The sequence below is a fragment of the Hyperoodon ampullatus genome (genome assembly GCF_949752795.1).
Source record: "Hyperoodon ampullatus genome assembly, chromosome: 5".
In the NCBI taxonomy this organism is placed as follows: Eukaryota; Metazoa; Chordata; class Mammalia; order Artiodactyla; family Ziphiidae; genus Hyperoodon; species Hyperoodon ampullatus.
Window position 1 is genome coordinate 24017405 of NC_136918.1, and position 17397 is coordinate 24034801.

At 39.7% G+C, this 17397-nt stretch overlaps 1 protein-coding gene across 1 annotated transcript in view; it reads right to left on the minus strand.

The window, feature by feature from the left end:
• LOC307052977 (ubiquitin-conjugating enzyme E2 E2) overlaps positions 1–17397 on the minus strand; it is a 358613-nt gene that overhangs the window by 84117 nt on the left and 257099 nt on the right. Inside the window, exon 4 of the mRNA XM_079704159.1 lies at positions 135–267. Coding sequence (XP_079560285.1) covers positions 135–267 — 133 coding nt within the window. The remainder of the gene's footprint in view (positions 1–134; positions 268–17397) is intronic.

Here is a 17397-nt window from a genome sequence, read left to right on the forward strand (position 1 = left end):
CATTCCTAGGTATGTACACTGAAGAATATGTATATATATATATATATATATATTTTTTTTTATACACACACACACACATATATATATATGCAACAATACATATTGCTAAAAATGGATGAATACTTCATACTGACCTTGGGGGGTTTAAACGGATAGTCTGGTGAAAAGGTAATGTCAAGAAAGAACACCCCTCCTTCATAGACAGATCCTGGGGGTCCCAATATAGTTGACCTCCATTCATAAATGTTGTCTCCTTTGGGTCCAGCACTGAAATAAGACATACAAATGAAATGTGCTTAGAGATTATATAAAGCTTGGAATTTAAAAAATATCTATTTACGGTAACAATAAATTGAGCCATTCCATAAAAACACACCGAAGTTAACAGATTAACTCTACATAAGGAGTCCCTTGTCAACATCATCAGTATTCTATAAATGGAATATGTTGGTATTACGAAATAAAACAGAACCAAGAAGATTCTGTTTTGCCATTCATAACCCTAAACTTATGAAACTAAAGATTCCAAGGACTGTAGACCAGAGGTAGGAGCACAAATGTTTGATAAAGCATAAAATTATTTCTGAGATCCTGAAAAGGGTGATATAGTGTCAAAAAGATAAATTTTCAGGGCTTCCCTGGCGCAGTGGTTGAGAGTCCGCCTGCCGATGCAGGGAACACGGGTTCGTGCCCCGGTCTGGGAAGATCCCACGTGCCGCGGAGCGGCTGGGCCCGTGAGCCATGGCTGCTGAGCCTGCGCATCCGGAGCCTGTGCTCTGCAATGGGAGAGGCCACAACGGTGAGAGGCCCGCGTACCGAAAAAAAAAAATTTTTTTTTTTCAAAGCTACAAGGGACACTAGAGAAAAAAAATACTCCAATCCTTTGTTAACTAAGAACACAAAAGAGGTTCATGGAGATCAGTAAATGTTCATCATTCACAAGACTCAGTTCGAGTATCATTTCCATCTGAATCTTCCTTTCTCTCTCCACCCAAAGATTCCTGGCCAACACCCACACCCTCCAACTAGTGTGGTCTGTAGAAGATAAGATGCATCCTTTTGTTTTATACCTGTGTTGTGTAACTGTTTGCTTTCTCCATCCCTCCCTGGAAGTTCTTTGAGGAACACATTTTGCCTTGTCCTCAGTGCCTAGTAAGTAAACGTTTATTGGATGATGATGCTGGGTTAAACAGTGAAGCAAGGGAAGCCCCATGGCTACTAGCAGCAAACATACGTCCCCCAGTTGCAGAGAAACTCACTGAGGAAAATAAGGCCCACACAAGTCAACTTAACTGTGTTAATTCTCTCAGGGTAACAGAAGGCAAAGGGAGATTATAGTTTAGCTCCAGTGTTCCTCTTGCCCCATCGAGCTAATATGTACATCTAACAACCAGAAGTTCCCCTTACACCCTGTAAGTGGGAAACCCTGTTAAAGTGCTTGGGAAGATTTTACTGCCAACAAAGATTTGTCTTCTTTCTTATTTTGAAATTAGTTCATATCTACAAAAAATTCATTGTTGAGCAGTATATCAAAAAAGCATGGATCTTATCTATGACAAAGGAGGAAAAATATACAATAGGGAAAAGACAGCCTCTTCAATAAATGGTGCTGGGAAAACTGGACAGCTATATTCAAAAGAATCAAACTGGACTACTTTCTTACACCATATACATGATTAAACTCAGAGTGGATTAAAGACTTAACTGTAAGATCTAAAACCATAAAAATCCTAGAAGAAAACAAAGGCAGTACACTCTTTGACATCTAAGATTGACATCTTAGCAATATTTTTTTGTATATGTCTCCTCAGGCTAGGGAAACAAAAGCAAAAATGAACAAATGGGACTACATCAAACTAAAAAGCCTTTGCACAGTGAAGGAAACTATCATCAAAATGAAAAGGCAGCCTACTGAATGGGAGAAGATATTTGTAAATGATACATTCAATAAGGGGTTAATATCCAAGGTATACAAAGAACCCATACAACTCAACATCAAAAAACATACAACCTATTAAAAAATGGGCAGAGGACCTAAATAGATATTTTTCCAAAGAAGACATACAGATAGCTAACAAGCACATGAAAAGATGCTCAACATCACTAATCATGAAATGCAAATCAAAACCACAATGAGATATCACCTCACACCTGTCAGAATGGCTATCATCGAAAAGACAACAATTAACAAGTGTTGACGAGGATGTGAACTAAAGGGGAACCCTTGTGTACTGTTGGTGAGAATGTAAATTGGTATAGCCACTATGGAAAACAGTATGGAGATTCCTCAGAAAAGTAAAAATAGAACTACCATACAATCCAGTAATTCCGCTTCTGGGTATTTATCCGAAGAAATTAAAACAGTAATTTGAAAAGTAACTGAAAAGATATATGCATCCCAGTGTTCACTGCAGCATTAGTTACACTAGCCAAGATACAAAAAGCAACCTAAGTACCATCAATAGATGAATGGATGAAGAAGATGTGGTACATATATATACACACAATGGAATATTACTGAGCCATAAAAAGTATGAAATCTTGCCATTTGGGACAACATGGATGGACCTTGAGTGTATTATGCTAAGTGAAATAAGTCAGACAGAGAAAAACAAATACCACATCATTTCACTTACATGTGGAATCTAAAAAACAAAACAAAAGAATACATGTAAGAAAACAGAACAGACTCACAGATACAGAGAACAAACAGGTGGTTGCCAGAGGGGAGGAGAGGTTGGTGGATGAGAGAAACAGGTGATGGAGATCAAGAGGTACAAACTTGCAGTTACAAAATAAATGAGTTACAGGTATGAAGTATACAGTCAATAATTATGGAACATTTTTGTATGGTGACACCAAAAAAACCCCCAAAATACAAAAAAGCATGCATCTTAACCAAGTTCGGATTATTCTGGGAATGCAAGGATAGTTTAATAATAGAAAATTATTATTGTAATTTACCTTATAATACATTAAAGTAGAAGAAAATGATAATCTCTATAAGTGCAGAAAAAGCACTCCATAGGTGCTTTTTTAATAAAAATGATAGCTATTTAAGATAAAAACTCCTACCAAAATTAGAATAGTAAGAAACATCTTTAACCTGATAAAAGGCATATACCAAAAACCTCATAGCAACTATATATTCAATGGTAAAATATTAAAGCACACCCTTTAAAAACTGAGGAACATGACAAGGATGCCCACTATATCCATTTCTAATCATTACTGTACTAGAGCTCATGTTCATCAAGGTATGAAAGACATAGGAAAAAAAAACAAAAGATTTATGGATCAGGATGGAAGAAATAAAGCTGTTGGCATTTGCAGTATTTATGTATACAGAAAAAACCTCCCCAAATCGATACACAATTTATTAAATTTAGTAAAAGTTTAGCAAAGTAGCTGGATGTAAGATCAATAGGCAAAATCAACTGCATTCAACACATCAGCAAAATTAGAAAATGTATTTTAAGATATCTTTTATAATAGTATTAAAAATATAAGAAACTTATGAATAAATTTCATAAAAAGTATGTAAGATTTTTATGGAGAAAATTATAAAACATACTGAAATACACTCAAGAAAATTAAATATCAATAGATGAAGACACCAAGTTTATAGGTAGGAAGACCCAGGATCCTGGGTATGTCAATTTCTCCCTGATCCAATGCAATTCTAATCCACAGTCCAACAGTTTTTAAAAAAATGAAACTTGACACGTTGATTCTAGAATGCGTTTGGGAGCTCCAAGAAGCTCCTGAAACTTTTCTACACACATATGAAAATCTGATATATGTCAGAACTGATGGGGCTAAGAAAACAGTTCTGTCTTTGGACAAGAGAGAAATTTGACTTCTACCTCAATAAATATGTAAAACTCTGTTGCAGATGGATTAAACACTTAAGTGCAAAAATCAAAAGTTTTGGAGTTTGACTAAAGAGAGTGACAAGGCAAGCCATAAACAGAGAAAAGATATTTGGATCATATAAAACTGACAAAATTCTAGTGTCCATAATATACAAATTCCTATCAATCAATAAGGAAAAGACTAACGATCCATTAGAAAGGAAAAAAGAGGAAACACGAATGGCCATCATCATATGAAAATGCTCAATCTCATTAAAATAAGAGAAAGGAAACTTAAAATTACAATTTAGTATTATTTCACAAAATATATAGGCAAAAATAAATGCCTGACAAAACCTAGTGTTGATGAAGATGTGGAAAAACAAGAACTATCCATTGTTGATGAGCATTCCAATCACTCTGAATGAGGACATGGACTTCCCTAGTTCAGCTGAATATAGACAGTTCTATATTACAACACAGGAATTGCATTCCTAGGTACATACCCCAGAAAAACTTTTACACATGCACCAGAAGACATGTACAAGAATGTTCATGGATGCACTATTTGTAATAGCAAAATTAGAAACAACACAGATGTTCACTGACAGAAAAATGGATCCATTCACCCAAAGGAATACTACACAGCAGTGAAAATATATAGACTAACATTGAGAAATCTTAGAAATAGCATATTGGATAAAAAAGCAAGTCTAAAAGGAATATATACGGTATGACACTATTTCTACAAAGTTTAAAAGTAAACAGGAAAATAAATTATGGAGGGACATACACAAAAAGTTCCAGAGAGGAGTCTCCTGGGTAGAATCAGAGGGTGGAGAAGTAGCACACAGGAGCTTCAATGGTTCTGGGGATGTTCTACTTCTCAGGATGTGTGGTGGATTCAGGAGTATTTGTTTTATTACTAGGTTTCATAACTTACTTAGGAGTTAGATATCTTCTTAGATCTGTATCACATTTTCATATTAAGATAAACTATGCCAACAGCAAGTTGTAGCACAGGTACAGTGTGATCCTACTATAGAAACTAGAAACATATTAATAAAACAACATTTTATATCATTTATGGATACATATCTGTGTCAATGTCTTTCAGGAAATGAACTGGAAAAATACACCTAAATTCAAGATGGTAGCTGTGCAAGGAACAGGGGAGAATTGGAGGGGGTGGGGGGAGGAAATCTGAACATAGAGAATGAAGGAGAGTTCAATTTTATTTCTACAGTTTGATTTCTCTTACTTAAAATAAGATGTAGTAAAATAAAAGAAAAGAAAATCACAGTTAGCCAAGTTTATGGCCAAGTACTGAAACATGGTGCAAGGGACCGGGGTGTAGCCTCCCTGCCCCATCTGACCACTGACCTCCCTCTCCTGAAGCAGACAGTGAGGCAGACGGAATATTCAGGCCAGATGACAGCCAAACCTTGCCAACAGCCCTGGTTGCCAGACAAGCTCACTCATTTAGATGAATAATACACATGGTTATGCCCGGAGCTATAATTAGACGCAATACACATAGATAAGTTTATTAGAAGGAAGGGCTTAAAAGTAAATTATAGGTTTGTACTTACAACATTACTTCAAGGTAGATGAAATTTAGTTTAAAAAATACACACAGGAGAGTGTACAGCTACGAAACAGTGTGCAGAGACACATTTCCCAAATCTGAAGATATAATTTGTGAGTCACTTTGAGGAATTTTAAGATGATTTTCCAAGAATGGTCACCACAGTTAGTTATATAATGTCGGCTAATTAAGGAGTCGCCAATAGTGCCACCAAAGAAGGACCTCGAAAGCACAGGGCAGGAGATACTTCACAAACTGGGCCATGTCTGCACATAATGTATATTCCATTTGTGCCCATTCCAAGTTTTATCTGGCTCTCAGTCAGAACTCCAAATTTTATTGCTTCTTTTAAGTCAGTATGCTGTCCATGTACTTATTAACAGTGGATTAAATGACTCAGTTAACAGTATCACTCTGAGTTGGTCATGCTGCCAAAATGTGTCTTTTTGAGAAATTACTAGTAGTGACAACCTATCTTAAAAACAGATGGGTGTTTTATTTTTACTTTTTAATTAAAAAAAATTTTACCGGAGTATAGTTGATTTACAGTGCTGTGTTTGTTTTTTTTTAACATCTTTATTAGAGTATAATTGCTTTACAATGGTGTGTTCGTTTCTGCTGTATAACAAAGTGAATCAGCTATATGTATACATATATCCCCATATTCCCTCCCTCTTGCGACTCCCTCCCACTCTCCCTATCCCACCCCTCTAGGTGGTCACAAAGCACAGAGCTGATCTCCCTGTGCTGTGCAGCTGCTTCCCACTAGCTATCTATTTTACATTTGGTAGTGTATATATGTCCATGCCACTCTCTCACGTTGTCCAGGCTTACCCTACCCCCTCCCCATGTCCTCAAGTCCATTCTCTACATCTGTGTCTTTATTCCTGTCCTGCCCCTAGGTTGTTCAGAACCACTTTTTCTTTTAAGATTCCATATATATGTGTTAGCATATGGTATTTGTTTTTCTGTTTCTGACTTACTTCACTCTGTATGACAGACTCTAGGTCCATCCACCTCACTAAAATAACTCAATTTTGTTTCACATACAAATTGTGAAATTTTTTGTTCTAGTTCTGTGAAAAATGCCATTGGTAGTTTGATAGGGATTGCATTAAATCATTGTAGATTGCTTTGGGTAGTATAGTCCTTTTTATAATGTTGATTCTTCCAATCCAAGAACATGGTATATCTCTCCATCTGTTTGTATCATCTTTAATTTCTTTCATCAGTGTATTATAGTTTTCTGCATACAGGTCTTTTGCCTCCTTAGGTAGGTTTATTCCTAGGTACTTTATTCTTTTTGTTGCAGTTGTAAATGGGAGTGTTTCCTTAATTTCTCTTTCAGATTTTTCATCATTAGTGTATAGCAATGCCAGAGATTTCTGTGCATTAATTTTGTATCCTGCTACTTTACCAAATTCATTGATGAGCTCTAGTAGTTTTCTGGTTCCATCTTTAGGATTCTCTATGTATAGTATCATGACATCTGCAAACAGTGACAGCTTTACTTCTTCTTTTCTGATTTGGATTCCTTTTATTTCTTTTGCTTCTCTGATTGCTGGGGCTAAAACCTCCAAAACTATGTTCAATAATAGTGGTGAGAGTGGACATCCTTCTCTTGTTCCTGATCTTAGAGTAAATGATTTCAGTTTTTCACCATTGAGAACAATGTTGGCTGTGGGTTTGTCATATATGGCCTTTATTATGTTGAGGTAAGTTCCCTCTATGCCTACTTTCTGGAGGGTTTTTTATCATAAATGGGTGTTGAATTTTGTTGAAAGCTTTTTCTGCATCTATTGAGATGATCATATGGCTTTTCTCCTTCAATTTGTTAAGATGGTGTATCACGTTGATTGATTTGCGTATATTGAAGAATCCTTGTATTCCTGGGATAAACCCCACTTGATCATGGTGTATGATCCTTTTAATGTGCTGCTGGATTCTGGTGCTAGTATTCTGTTGAGGATTTTTGTATCTACGTTCATCAGTGATATTGGCCTGTAGTCATCTTTTTTTGTGACATCTTTCTCTGGTTTTGGTATCAGGGCCTCTTAGAATGAGTTTGGGAGTGTTCCTCCCTCTGCTATATTTTGGAAGAGTTTGAGAAGGATAGGTGTTAGCTCTTTTGTAAATGTTTGATAGAATTCGCCTGTGAAGCCATCTGGTCCTGGGCTTTTGTTTGTTGCAAGATGTTTAATCACAGTTTCAATTTCAGTGCTTGTGATTGGTCTGTTTATATTTTCTATTTCTTCCTGGTTCAGTTTCAGAGGTTGTGCTTTTCTAAGAATTTGTCCATTTCTTCCAGGTTGTCCATTTTATTGGCATAGAGTTGCTTTCAGTAATCTCTCATGATCCTTTGTATTTCTGCAGTGTCAGTTGTTACTTCTTTTTCATTTCTAATTCTATTGACTTGAGTCTTCTCCCTTTTTTTCTAGATGAGTCTGGCTAATGGATTATCAATTTTATCTTCTCAAAGAACCAGCTTTTCATTTTATTGATCTTTGCTATCGTTTCCTTCATTTCTTTTTCACTTATTTCTGATCTGATCTTTATGATTTCTTTCCTTTGGCTAACTTTGGGGTTTTTTTTTGTTCTTCTTTCTCTAATTGCTTTAGGTGTAAGGTTAGGTTGTTTGAGATTTTTCTTGTTTCTTGAGGCAGGATTTTATTGCTATAAACTTCCCTCTTAGAACTGCTTTTGCTGCATCCCACAGGTTTTGGGTAGTAGTGTTTTCATTGTCATTTGTTTTTAGGTATTTTTTGATTTCCTCTTTGATTTCTTCAGTGATCTCTTGGTTATTTAGTAGTGTATTGTTTAGCCTCCACGTGTTTTTAGTTTTTACGGATTTTTTCCTGTAATTGATATCTAGTCTCATAGCGTTGTGGTCAGAAAAGATAGTTGATATGTTTTCAATTTTCTTAAATTTACCAGGGCTTGATTTGTGACCCAAGATATGATCTATCCTGGAGAATCTTCCATGAGCAGTTGAGAAGAAAGTGTATTCTGTTGTTTTGGATGGAATGTCCTATAAATATCAATTAAGTCCATCTTGTTTAATGTATCATTTAAAGCTTGTATTTCCTTATTTATTTTCATTTTGGATGATCTGTCCATTGGTGAAAGTGGGGTGTTAAAGTCCCCTACTATGATTGTGTTACTGTCGATTTCTCCTTTTATGGCTGTTAGTATTTGCCTTATGTATTGAGGTGCTCCTACGTTTGGTGCATAAATATTTACAATTGTTATATCTTCTTCTTGGATCGATCCCTTGATCATTATGTAGTGTCCTCTTTGTCTCTTGCAATAATCTTTATTTTAAAGTCTATTTTGTCTGATATGAGAATTGCTACTCCAGCTTTCTTTTGATTTCCATTTGCATGGAATATCTTTTTCCATCCCCTCACTTTCAGTCTGTATGTGTCCCTCAGTCTGAAGTGTGTCTCTTGTAGATAGCATATATATGGATCTTGTTTTTGTATCCATTCAGCCAGTCTGTGTCTTTTGGTTGGAGCATTTCAACCATTTACATTGAAGGTAATCATTGACATGTTTGTTCCTATTACCATTTTCTTAATTGTTTTGGGTTTGTTTTTGTAGGTCTTTTTCTTCTCTTGTGTTTCCTGCTTAGACATTCCTTTAGCATTTGTTGTAAAGCTGGTTTGGTGGTGCTGAATTCTCTTCGCTTTTGCTTGTCTGTAAAGGTTTTAATTTCTCCGTCGAATCTGAATGAGATCCTTGCTGGGTAGAATAATCTTGGTTGTAGGTTTTTCCCCTTCATCCCTTTAAATATGTCCTGCCACTCCCTTCTGGCTTGCAGAGTTTCTGCTGAAAGATCAGCTGTTAACCTTAAGGGGATTCCCTTGTATGTTATTTGTTGCTTTTCCCTTGCTGCTTTTAATATATTTTCTTTGTATTTAAGTTTTGATAGTTTAATTAATATGTGTCTTGGCATGGTTCTCTTTGGATTTATCCTGTATGGGACTCTCTGTGCTTCGTGAAAGTGACTGACTATTTCCTTTCCCATATTAGGGAAGTTTTCAACTATAATCTCTTCAAATATTTTCTCAGTCCCTTTCTTTTTCTCTTCTTCTTCTGGGACCCCTATAATTCGAATGTTGGTGCGTTTAATGTTGTCCCAGAGGTCTCTGAGACTGTCCTCAATTCCTTTCATTCTTTTTTCTTTATTCTGCTCTGCAGTAGTTATTTCCACTATTTTATCTTCCAGGTCAGTTATTCGTTCTTCTGCTTCAGTTATTCTGCTGTTGATTCCTTCTAGAGAATTTTAAATTTCATTTGTTGTGTTGTTCATCATTGTTTGTTTGCTCTTTAGTTCTTCTAGTTCCTTGTTAAACGTTTCTTGTATTTTCTCCATTCTATTTCCAAGATTTTGGATCATCTTTACTATCATTACTCTGAATTCTTTTTCAGGTAGACTGCCTATTTCCTCTTCATTTGTTTGGTCTGGTGGGTTTTTACCTTGCTCCTTCATCTGCTGTGTGTTTCTCTGTCTTCTCATTTTGCTTAACTTACTGTGTTTGGGGTCTCCTTTTCGCAGGCTGCAGGTTCGTAATTCCCATTGTTTTTGGTGTCTGCTCCCAGTGGCTCAGGTTGGTTCAGTGGGTTGTGTAGGCTTCCTGGTGGAGGGGACTGGTGCCTGTGTTCTGGTGGATGAGGCTGGATCTTGTCTTTCTGGTGGGCAGGACCGTGTCCAGTGGTGTGTTTTGGGGTGCCTGTGAACTGTTATGATTTCAGGCAGCCTCTCTGCTAATGGGTGTGGTTGCATTCCTGTGTTGCTGGTTGATTGGAATGGGGCATCCAGACCTGAAGCTTGCTGGTCACTGAGTGGAGCTGGGTCTTAGCATTGAGACAGAGATCTCTGGGAGAGTTCTCACTGATTGATATCATGTGAGGCCAGGAGGTCTCTGGTGGACCAATGTCCTGAACTCGGCTCTCCCACCTCAGAGTCTCAGGCCTGACACAGGCTGGAACGTCAAGACCCTGCCAGTCATACGGCTCAGAAAAAAAGAGAGGGCAAAAGAAAGAAAGAAAGAAAGAAAAATATATAGTTATTAAAATAAAAAATAAAAAATATCTTTAAATTAAAAGAACAAAAAAGTAATAAAAAGAAAAGAAAGAAGAGAGCAACCAAACCAATAAACAAATCCACCAATGATAACAAGCATTAAAAACTATCCTAAAAAAAAAACCAGATAGACAGAACCCTAGGACAAATGGTAAAAGCAAACCTATACAGATAAAATCACACAAAGAAGCATACACATACACACTCAACAAAGAGGAAAAGGAAAAAAATATATTTAAAAAAAAAAGGAAGAGAGCAACTAAATCAATAAACAAATCTACCAATGACAATAAGCTCTAAACTAAAATAAACATAAGACCAGAAACAAATTACATGCAGAAAGCAAACCCCAAGTCTACAGTTGCTTCCAAAGTCCACAGCCTCAATTTGGGATGATTTGTTGTGTATTCAGGTATTCCACAGATGCAGGGTACATCAAGTTGATTGTGGAGATTTAATCCGCTGCTCCTGAGGCTGCTGGGAGAGATTTCCTTCTCTTCTTTGTTTGCATAGCTCCTGGGGTTCAGCTTTGGATTTGGATCCGCCTCTGTGTGTAGGTTGCCTGAGGGTGTCTGTTCTTCGCTCAGACAGGATGGGGTTAAAGGAGCCGCTGATTCGGGGGCTCTGGCTCACTCAGGCCGGGCGGAGGGAGGGGTACGGATGCGGGGTGAGCCTGCAGCGTCAGAGGCCAGCGTGACGTTGCATCAGCCTGAGGCACGCCTTGTGTTCTCCCGGGGAAGTTGTCCCTGGATCACGGGACCCTGGCAGTGGTGGGCTGCACAGGCTCCCGGGAGGGGAGGTGTGGATAGTGATCTGTGCTCACACACAGGCTTCTTGGTGGTGGCAGCAGCAGCCTTAGAGACTCAAGCCCGTCTCTGTGGTCCGCACTGATAGCTGCGGCTCACGCCCGTCTCTGGAACTCATTTAGGTGGTGCTCTGAATCCCCTCTCCTTGCGCACCCCGAAACAATGGTCTCTTGCCTCTTCGGCAGGTCCAGACTTTTTCCCTGACTCCCTCCTGGCTAGCTGTGGTGCACTAGCCCCCTTCAGGGTGTGTTCACACCACCAGCCCCAGTCCTCTCCCTGGGGGTCTGACCTCCGAAGCCCGAGCCTCAGCTCTCAACCCCGCCCACCGTGGCGGGTGAGTAGACAAGCCTATCGGGCTGGTAAGTGCTGGTCGGCACTGATCCTCTGTGCGGGAATCTCTCCGCTTTGCCCTCCGCACCCCTGTGGCTGCGCTCTCCTCCGTGGCTCCAAAGTTTCCCCCTGCCCACCCCATCTCCACCAGTGAAGGGGCTTCCTGGTGTGTGGAAACTTTTCCTCCTTCACAGCTCCCTCCCAAAGGGTCAGGTCCCATCCCTATTCTTTTGTCTCTGTTTTTTCTTTTGCCCTACCCAGGTACGTGGGGAGTTTCTTGCCTTTTTGGGAAGTCTGAGGTCTTCTGCCAGCATTCATTAGGTGTTCTGTAGGAGTTATTCTACATGTAGATGCAGTTTTGATGTATTTGTGGGGAGGAAGGTGATCTCCATGTCTTACTCCTCCGCCATCTTGAAGGTCCCCCCAGAATTTTTTTTAATATGTCAGAATTATTTGGGTCTAGGGACTTGCCTGGTGGCACAGTGGTTGAGAATCCGCCTGCCAATGCAGGGGACATGGGTTCGATCCCTGGTCTGGGAAGATCTCACATGCCGCAGAGCAACTAAGCCTGTGCGTCACAACTACTGAGCCTGCGTTCTAGAACCCGCGAGCCACAACTACTGAGCCCGTGTGCCACAACTACTGAAGCCCACGCACCTAGAGCCCATGCTCTGCTACACGAGAAGCTACCTCAATGAGAAGCCTGCGCACCACAACGAAGAGTAGCCCATGCTCGTTTCAACTAGAGAAAGCCTGCATGCAGCAATGAAGACCCAACACAGCCAAATATAAATAAATAAATAAATTTATAAAAAAAAGATTTATTTACATCTATACAAAATGGAAGAATGGGCTTTTATACACTCTGACTGGACCAAAAAAGTGAGAAGCAGATGCTGCAGACTGTTTTATCCTTTAAACTATCCCTTCTTTCTTAAATTGGTCAAATAGAGGTTGGTGCCAGAGGACACTTGCAGTACAGTGCGGAAGCCCGTGGGCAGAGTTGCTTGTCTGAATCCCAGCCCTCCCGCTGAGCACCTGTATGACCCTGGGTAAACAAGTCATCTCTGTATGTTTTAGTTTTCTCATCTGCAAAATGGGGCCGTTACAGCACCAACCTGGAGGATCAACTGAAATTTTAGGGGAATTGCACTCACAGAGCTTGGAAAATGGGTCTGTAACAGTCCAAATGGTAAGCCTCCAAATGTTAGCTGCTATTGTTGTTGCAGTTATGCCTGTGGCTGGCACAAAAGTTCACCAACACACTCAAGAGGTTACTGCCTGGTGGTTTTCTAAAAAAGGTTTCAAGATACCAGGACTAGAAAGCAGGCTACCAAGACCTGTGCACAAATAATGGCAATCATCTTCCTCTTCATCATCACCCTGCCATCTAATCTTATGATGTGTATTTAGGGCGAAACTTTGGAAACCATTAGAATTCATAGCTGCCGCTCCCAGGAAACCAAATTTTGCATTAAATGGAATGTTTATTTAGAATCAGGATTTTTAGGTATGAAGTTATTATATTTAGCAACGTTTTCCCACTTGCAGTATTCTTAATGTTCAATACCCTTAATTTTCTTTAATTTTCAGATTTTATTTATTTATTTTAAAAAATTTATTATTGAAGTATAGTTGATATACAATGTTGTATTATTTTCTGCTGTACAGCAAAGTGATTGAGTTATACATATATATACATTCTGTTTCGTATTCTTTTCCATTATGGTTTATCACAGGATACTGAACGTAGTTCCCTGGGCTATATACAGAGTAGGCCCTTGTTGTTTATCCATTCTCTATGTAACAGTTTTTATCCGCTAATCCCAAACTCCCAATCCTTCCCAACCATCCCCCCAGCTCTGGCAACCACAAGTCTGTTCTCTATGCCTGTGAGTCTGTTTCTGTTTTGTAGATAAGTTCATTTGTGTCATATTTTAGATTCCACATGTAAGTGATATCATGGTGTTTGTTTTTCTCTTTCTGACTTACTTTGCTTAGTATGAGAATCTCTAGGTCCATCCATGTTGCTACAAATGGCATTGCTTCACTATTTTTTATGGCTGAGTAGTATTCCATTGTATATATGTGCCACATCTTCTTTATCCATTCATCTGTTGATGGACGTTTAGGTTGTTTCCATGTCTTGGCTATTGTAAATAGTGCTGCTGTGCATGTAACTTTTTGAATTAGAGTTTTGTCTGGGTATATGCCCAGGAGTGGGATTGCTGGATCATATGGCAACTCTATTTTCGGTTCCTTGAGGAACCTCCCTACAGTTTTCCATAGTGGCTGCACCAATCAGATTTTGGGGGGTGGGGCACAGCACCGCTTGGCTTGCGGGATCTCGGTTCCCCGACCAGGGATTGAACCCAGGCCACTGAAATGAAAGTGCTGAATCCTAACCACTAGATCACCAGGGAACTCCCAGACTTTATTTTTTAAAGAAGAAAAATAAACACAGTTAACGGAGTTAAATTGCAAATAAAAGACAAATCTATTAAAATGCAAATATCAGTTCACAAATTACTAATTGGTTGAAGGGCCAAAGTTGCTGCTTGGAGAAATCCTTTAGAGAATAAGTGTTATAAACTGTTTGGCTTTAAATGCCATTCTCTACAGTGGAAGAGCCCTGATGTATATATGAAATGTTACACATTTACAATAAAACTGATGAAAAGGAAGGACTAAGTGCTCACTGTATTTAAGATCATAAGATGCTTTAAATATATCTGAATACTTTGAATGTGCTGTGCCACAGTTGTGACTCTAAGACCGAGAGTTTTTGGCTGTGCCTGCTGCCTTTTCTTTAATGCTGACTCCAAGCCAGGTAAAGAGGAAGGATGCCCAGGCTCCCCATGACAAGGAACCTGCCTTTGGAGAGATTCTCTGATGTGCTAACACTCATCTGAAATCGATGGAGACAGGTTAGCAAGGAGAAGACGGTACAAGGGGACCTCTCAGGAGCTCTGGCAATCTCTGCTTATACATCAGACTCCATGGAGCTGAATTCACCCCTTCCCACTGGGAGGCACGTCATTCACACACAAATGATATACTGCACCCATGTCCAAAGTCCCTTTGCGAGTAAACAGCTGCAGGCATTTTGAGCTTCTGGGGTTACAACATAATAAATAACGTGTGTTTCTCTAGTGTCAGACTGGAAGGAAAGGGTAGTTTCTAGTTCCCATGTGTTGAAAGAAAATATAAAGGCAAGGCGCAGATCAGTTGCAGATAAGGATAGTAGGAAAGGCAGTTAAAGAGGGGAAAAGCCACACAACTGTCTGAATAAAATGAGGAAAAACATGTGGGCGTGGGGAGGTTTAAGGGGGAAAATGTTTTCAGACTCTCAAGGTCATACGCGGACCTAGTTGTTGCTTGCCTTTTGTCTTCATTTTACTAAGATTCTCCGTAGCTCTGCCCCCCGCCCCGATTCCTGAAAAGCTCTCCTCCCCAGGTATCTGAGAGCCTCCTCCGATAGGGCACCGCTCCGACGCCTGTGTCCTCTTCAGCGTCTGCCTCCCTGGGGGCTCTAGCCTCGGCCACCTTGTTTTCTCACCTTCCATCTCGGGATCTCATCATCCACCTTCGACAATCAACCTACGAAATGCTGATGGAATCTCTAACCTGGTCAGAAACCTGACCGTCGACGGGGACCATGCTTCCTCCTTCTCCTTTAAGTTCCCCAAAACCTGTTGAATCCTACTCCAGAGTATCTTCCTAATCCGTCTGCTGGCTGCATCCTCTGTCACTTGCATGATGGCACCAGCATCCTCTGTGGTCTCCCTGCTTCCAGTTCTGCTTTCCTCCAATCCAGTCTCCAGGAAATTTTTTTTTTTTTTTTTTTGCGGTACGCGGGCCTCTCACTGTTGTGGCCTCTCCCGTTGCGGAGCACAGGCTCCGGACGTGCAGGCTCAGTGGCCATGGCCCACGGGCCCAGCCGCTCCGCGGCATGTGGGATCTTCCCGGACCGGGGCACGAACCTGTGTCCCCTGCATCGGCAGGCAGACTCTCAACCACTGCGCCACCAGGGAAGCCCTCCAGGGAATCTTTTAAATGGGATCTTGTTTCCCTGTTTCCTCTGACTTCTTAATATCTTCAAGATCAAGCCCCGATTCCTCTGGAGCACACAAAGTCTTCCAGAAAGATCTGGCTCCAGCTTGCATCTCTGGCCTCATCCTTTGCAGCCCCCTCTCACTCCATCCTCCAATCATACTGGAATCACCTGTAAAACCTCCACAGGGACTGGGCTCTTTCTGGGCTTTTGGATAAGATGCTCTGCAGGTCTGACCATTCTGCTTGTCCTTGAGGTCTTAACTTAGCCGCATTCTCCTCCAGGACATCTTCCTTACCCCCAAAGGCAGGAGGGTAACATTCTATGCAAACATGACATTATAAAAACAGTTATGAATGGGGCCTTTAATACTGGGGAAAGAAGAAATGTTAAGGAACAACACTGTCTGGATCACAGGAAAGAAGAACTCACTCTGATGGTGAAAGGGCATCCCTGACCACCAAGAGGGCGTTGAGAAAACAAGCCAGGTCTGCAGCTCTCGAGAGGACAAATAGAGAATGGTGCCTCACAAACTCCTGGGGGTCCCTGTGTTTGTATTCAGTGATTTTTTTTTCTAAAGAACCAAGACCACTGAAGTCCACCATAACATCTTAGGAAGTTAGGATATAACACTGCTCAGTATGGAATAACTGAATCACTTTGCTATACACCTGAAACTAACACAACATTGTGAATCAACTATATACTCCAATATAAAAGAAAAAATTAAAAAAAAAAGAATCAAGCAAAGGCGTGAAATCCTAAAAGAAAGGACAATTAAAAAAAAAAAGACAAGATCCCTTGTGTACACTAAGCTCCAAGCAGAATTGGACTGTTACTATTTCCTCCAAGTACCGTTTCATACAGCTTCTTTCCAGCTCACAAGGATCTGGTGCTTATCTCGAGGTAGTCCAAGAAAAATAATTATTTTACGCTTTTTGTGAGTGAGTGCTTTAATAAATGGGAAGGACCTTTGTCCTCAATCACCCTTTTCAGATTTGAGATGCAAAGATGAAAAAAAAATTCATTTGACTATAGTTATCTTTTACCAAATCTTAAAAGTTGTTACTGTCATCTACTTTGGATGCTTTGTTAACAGTGTCAGTGACTGGGCTGAGAGGAAGAAACAGGAGGAAAAAAAAATTTTAAACACAAAATAAGTACTGCTTAGGAATCATAGCACTTCCTTTTCCCAGGGCACGCAGTAGCTGAAAAGATAGTATGCTAAGTCATAAACTAACCTTCTAGAAGTTACCGAGGAAGGCAGTCTCTTTCAGTTATATTCATGACAGCTTAGACATCCTTGCTTCTTTCTACATTACATAATACAGAAGTGTGTGTGTATGTGTTTAATTTTCCCAATAGGTGATACATTGCACTGAGTGAACAACTTTGCAACAGACATCATTTTAAGAGACATAACTATGAAATAGTGAGGAGGGAAAAGCAGAGAAACTGGGAAGCAGGAAGACCTCAGGGAAAAAATGGTATATTCTCCCTTTCCCTTCTAAGCTACATTTCTGTAAGATGCATTCACTTGTAAGCACAAAGATAAGTCACAGGGTCAAAAGGAACCACATCCTATTTTATATATGTGGGTTGTCAGAAATAAGGTTATAATCATAAAGACTTTGGAAACCATCTAGTTCAACTTTTTCATCACATGGAAGCAAGCATTA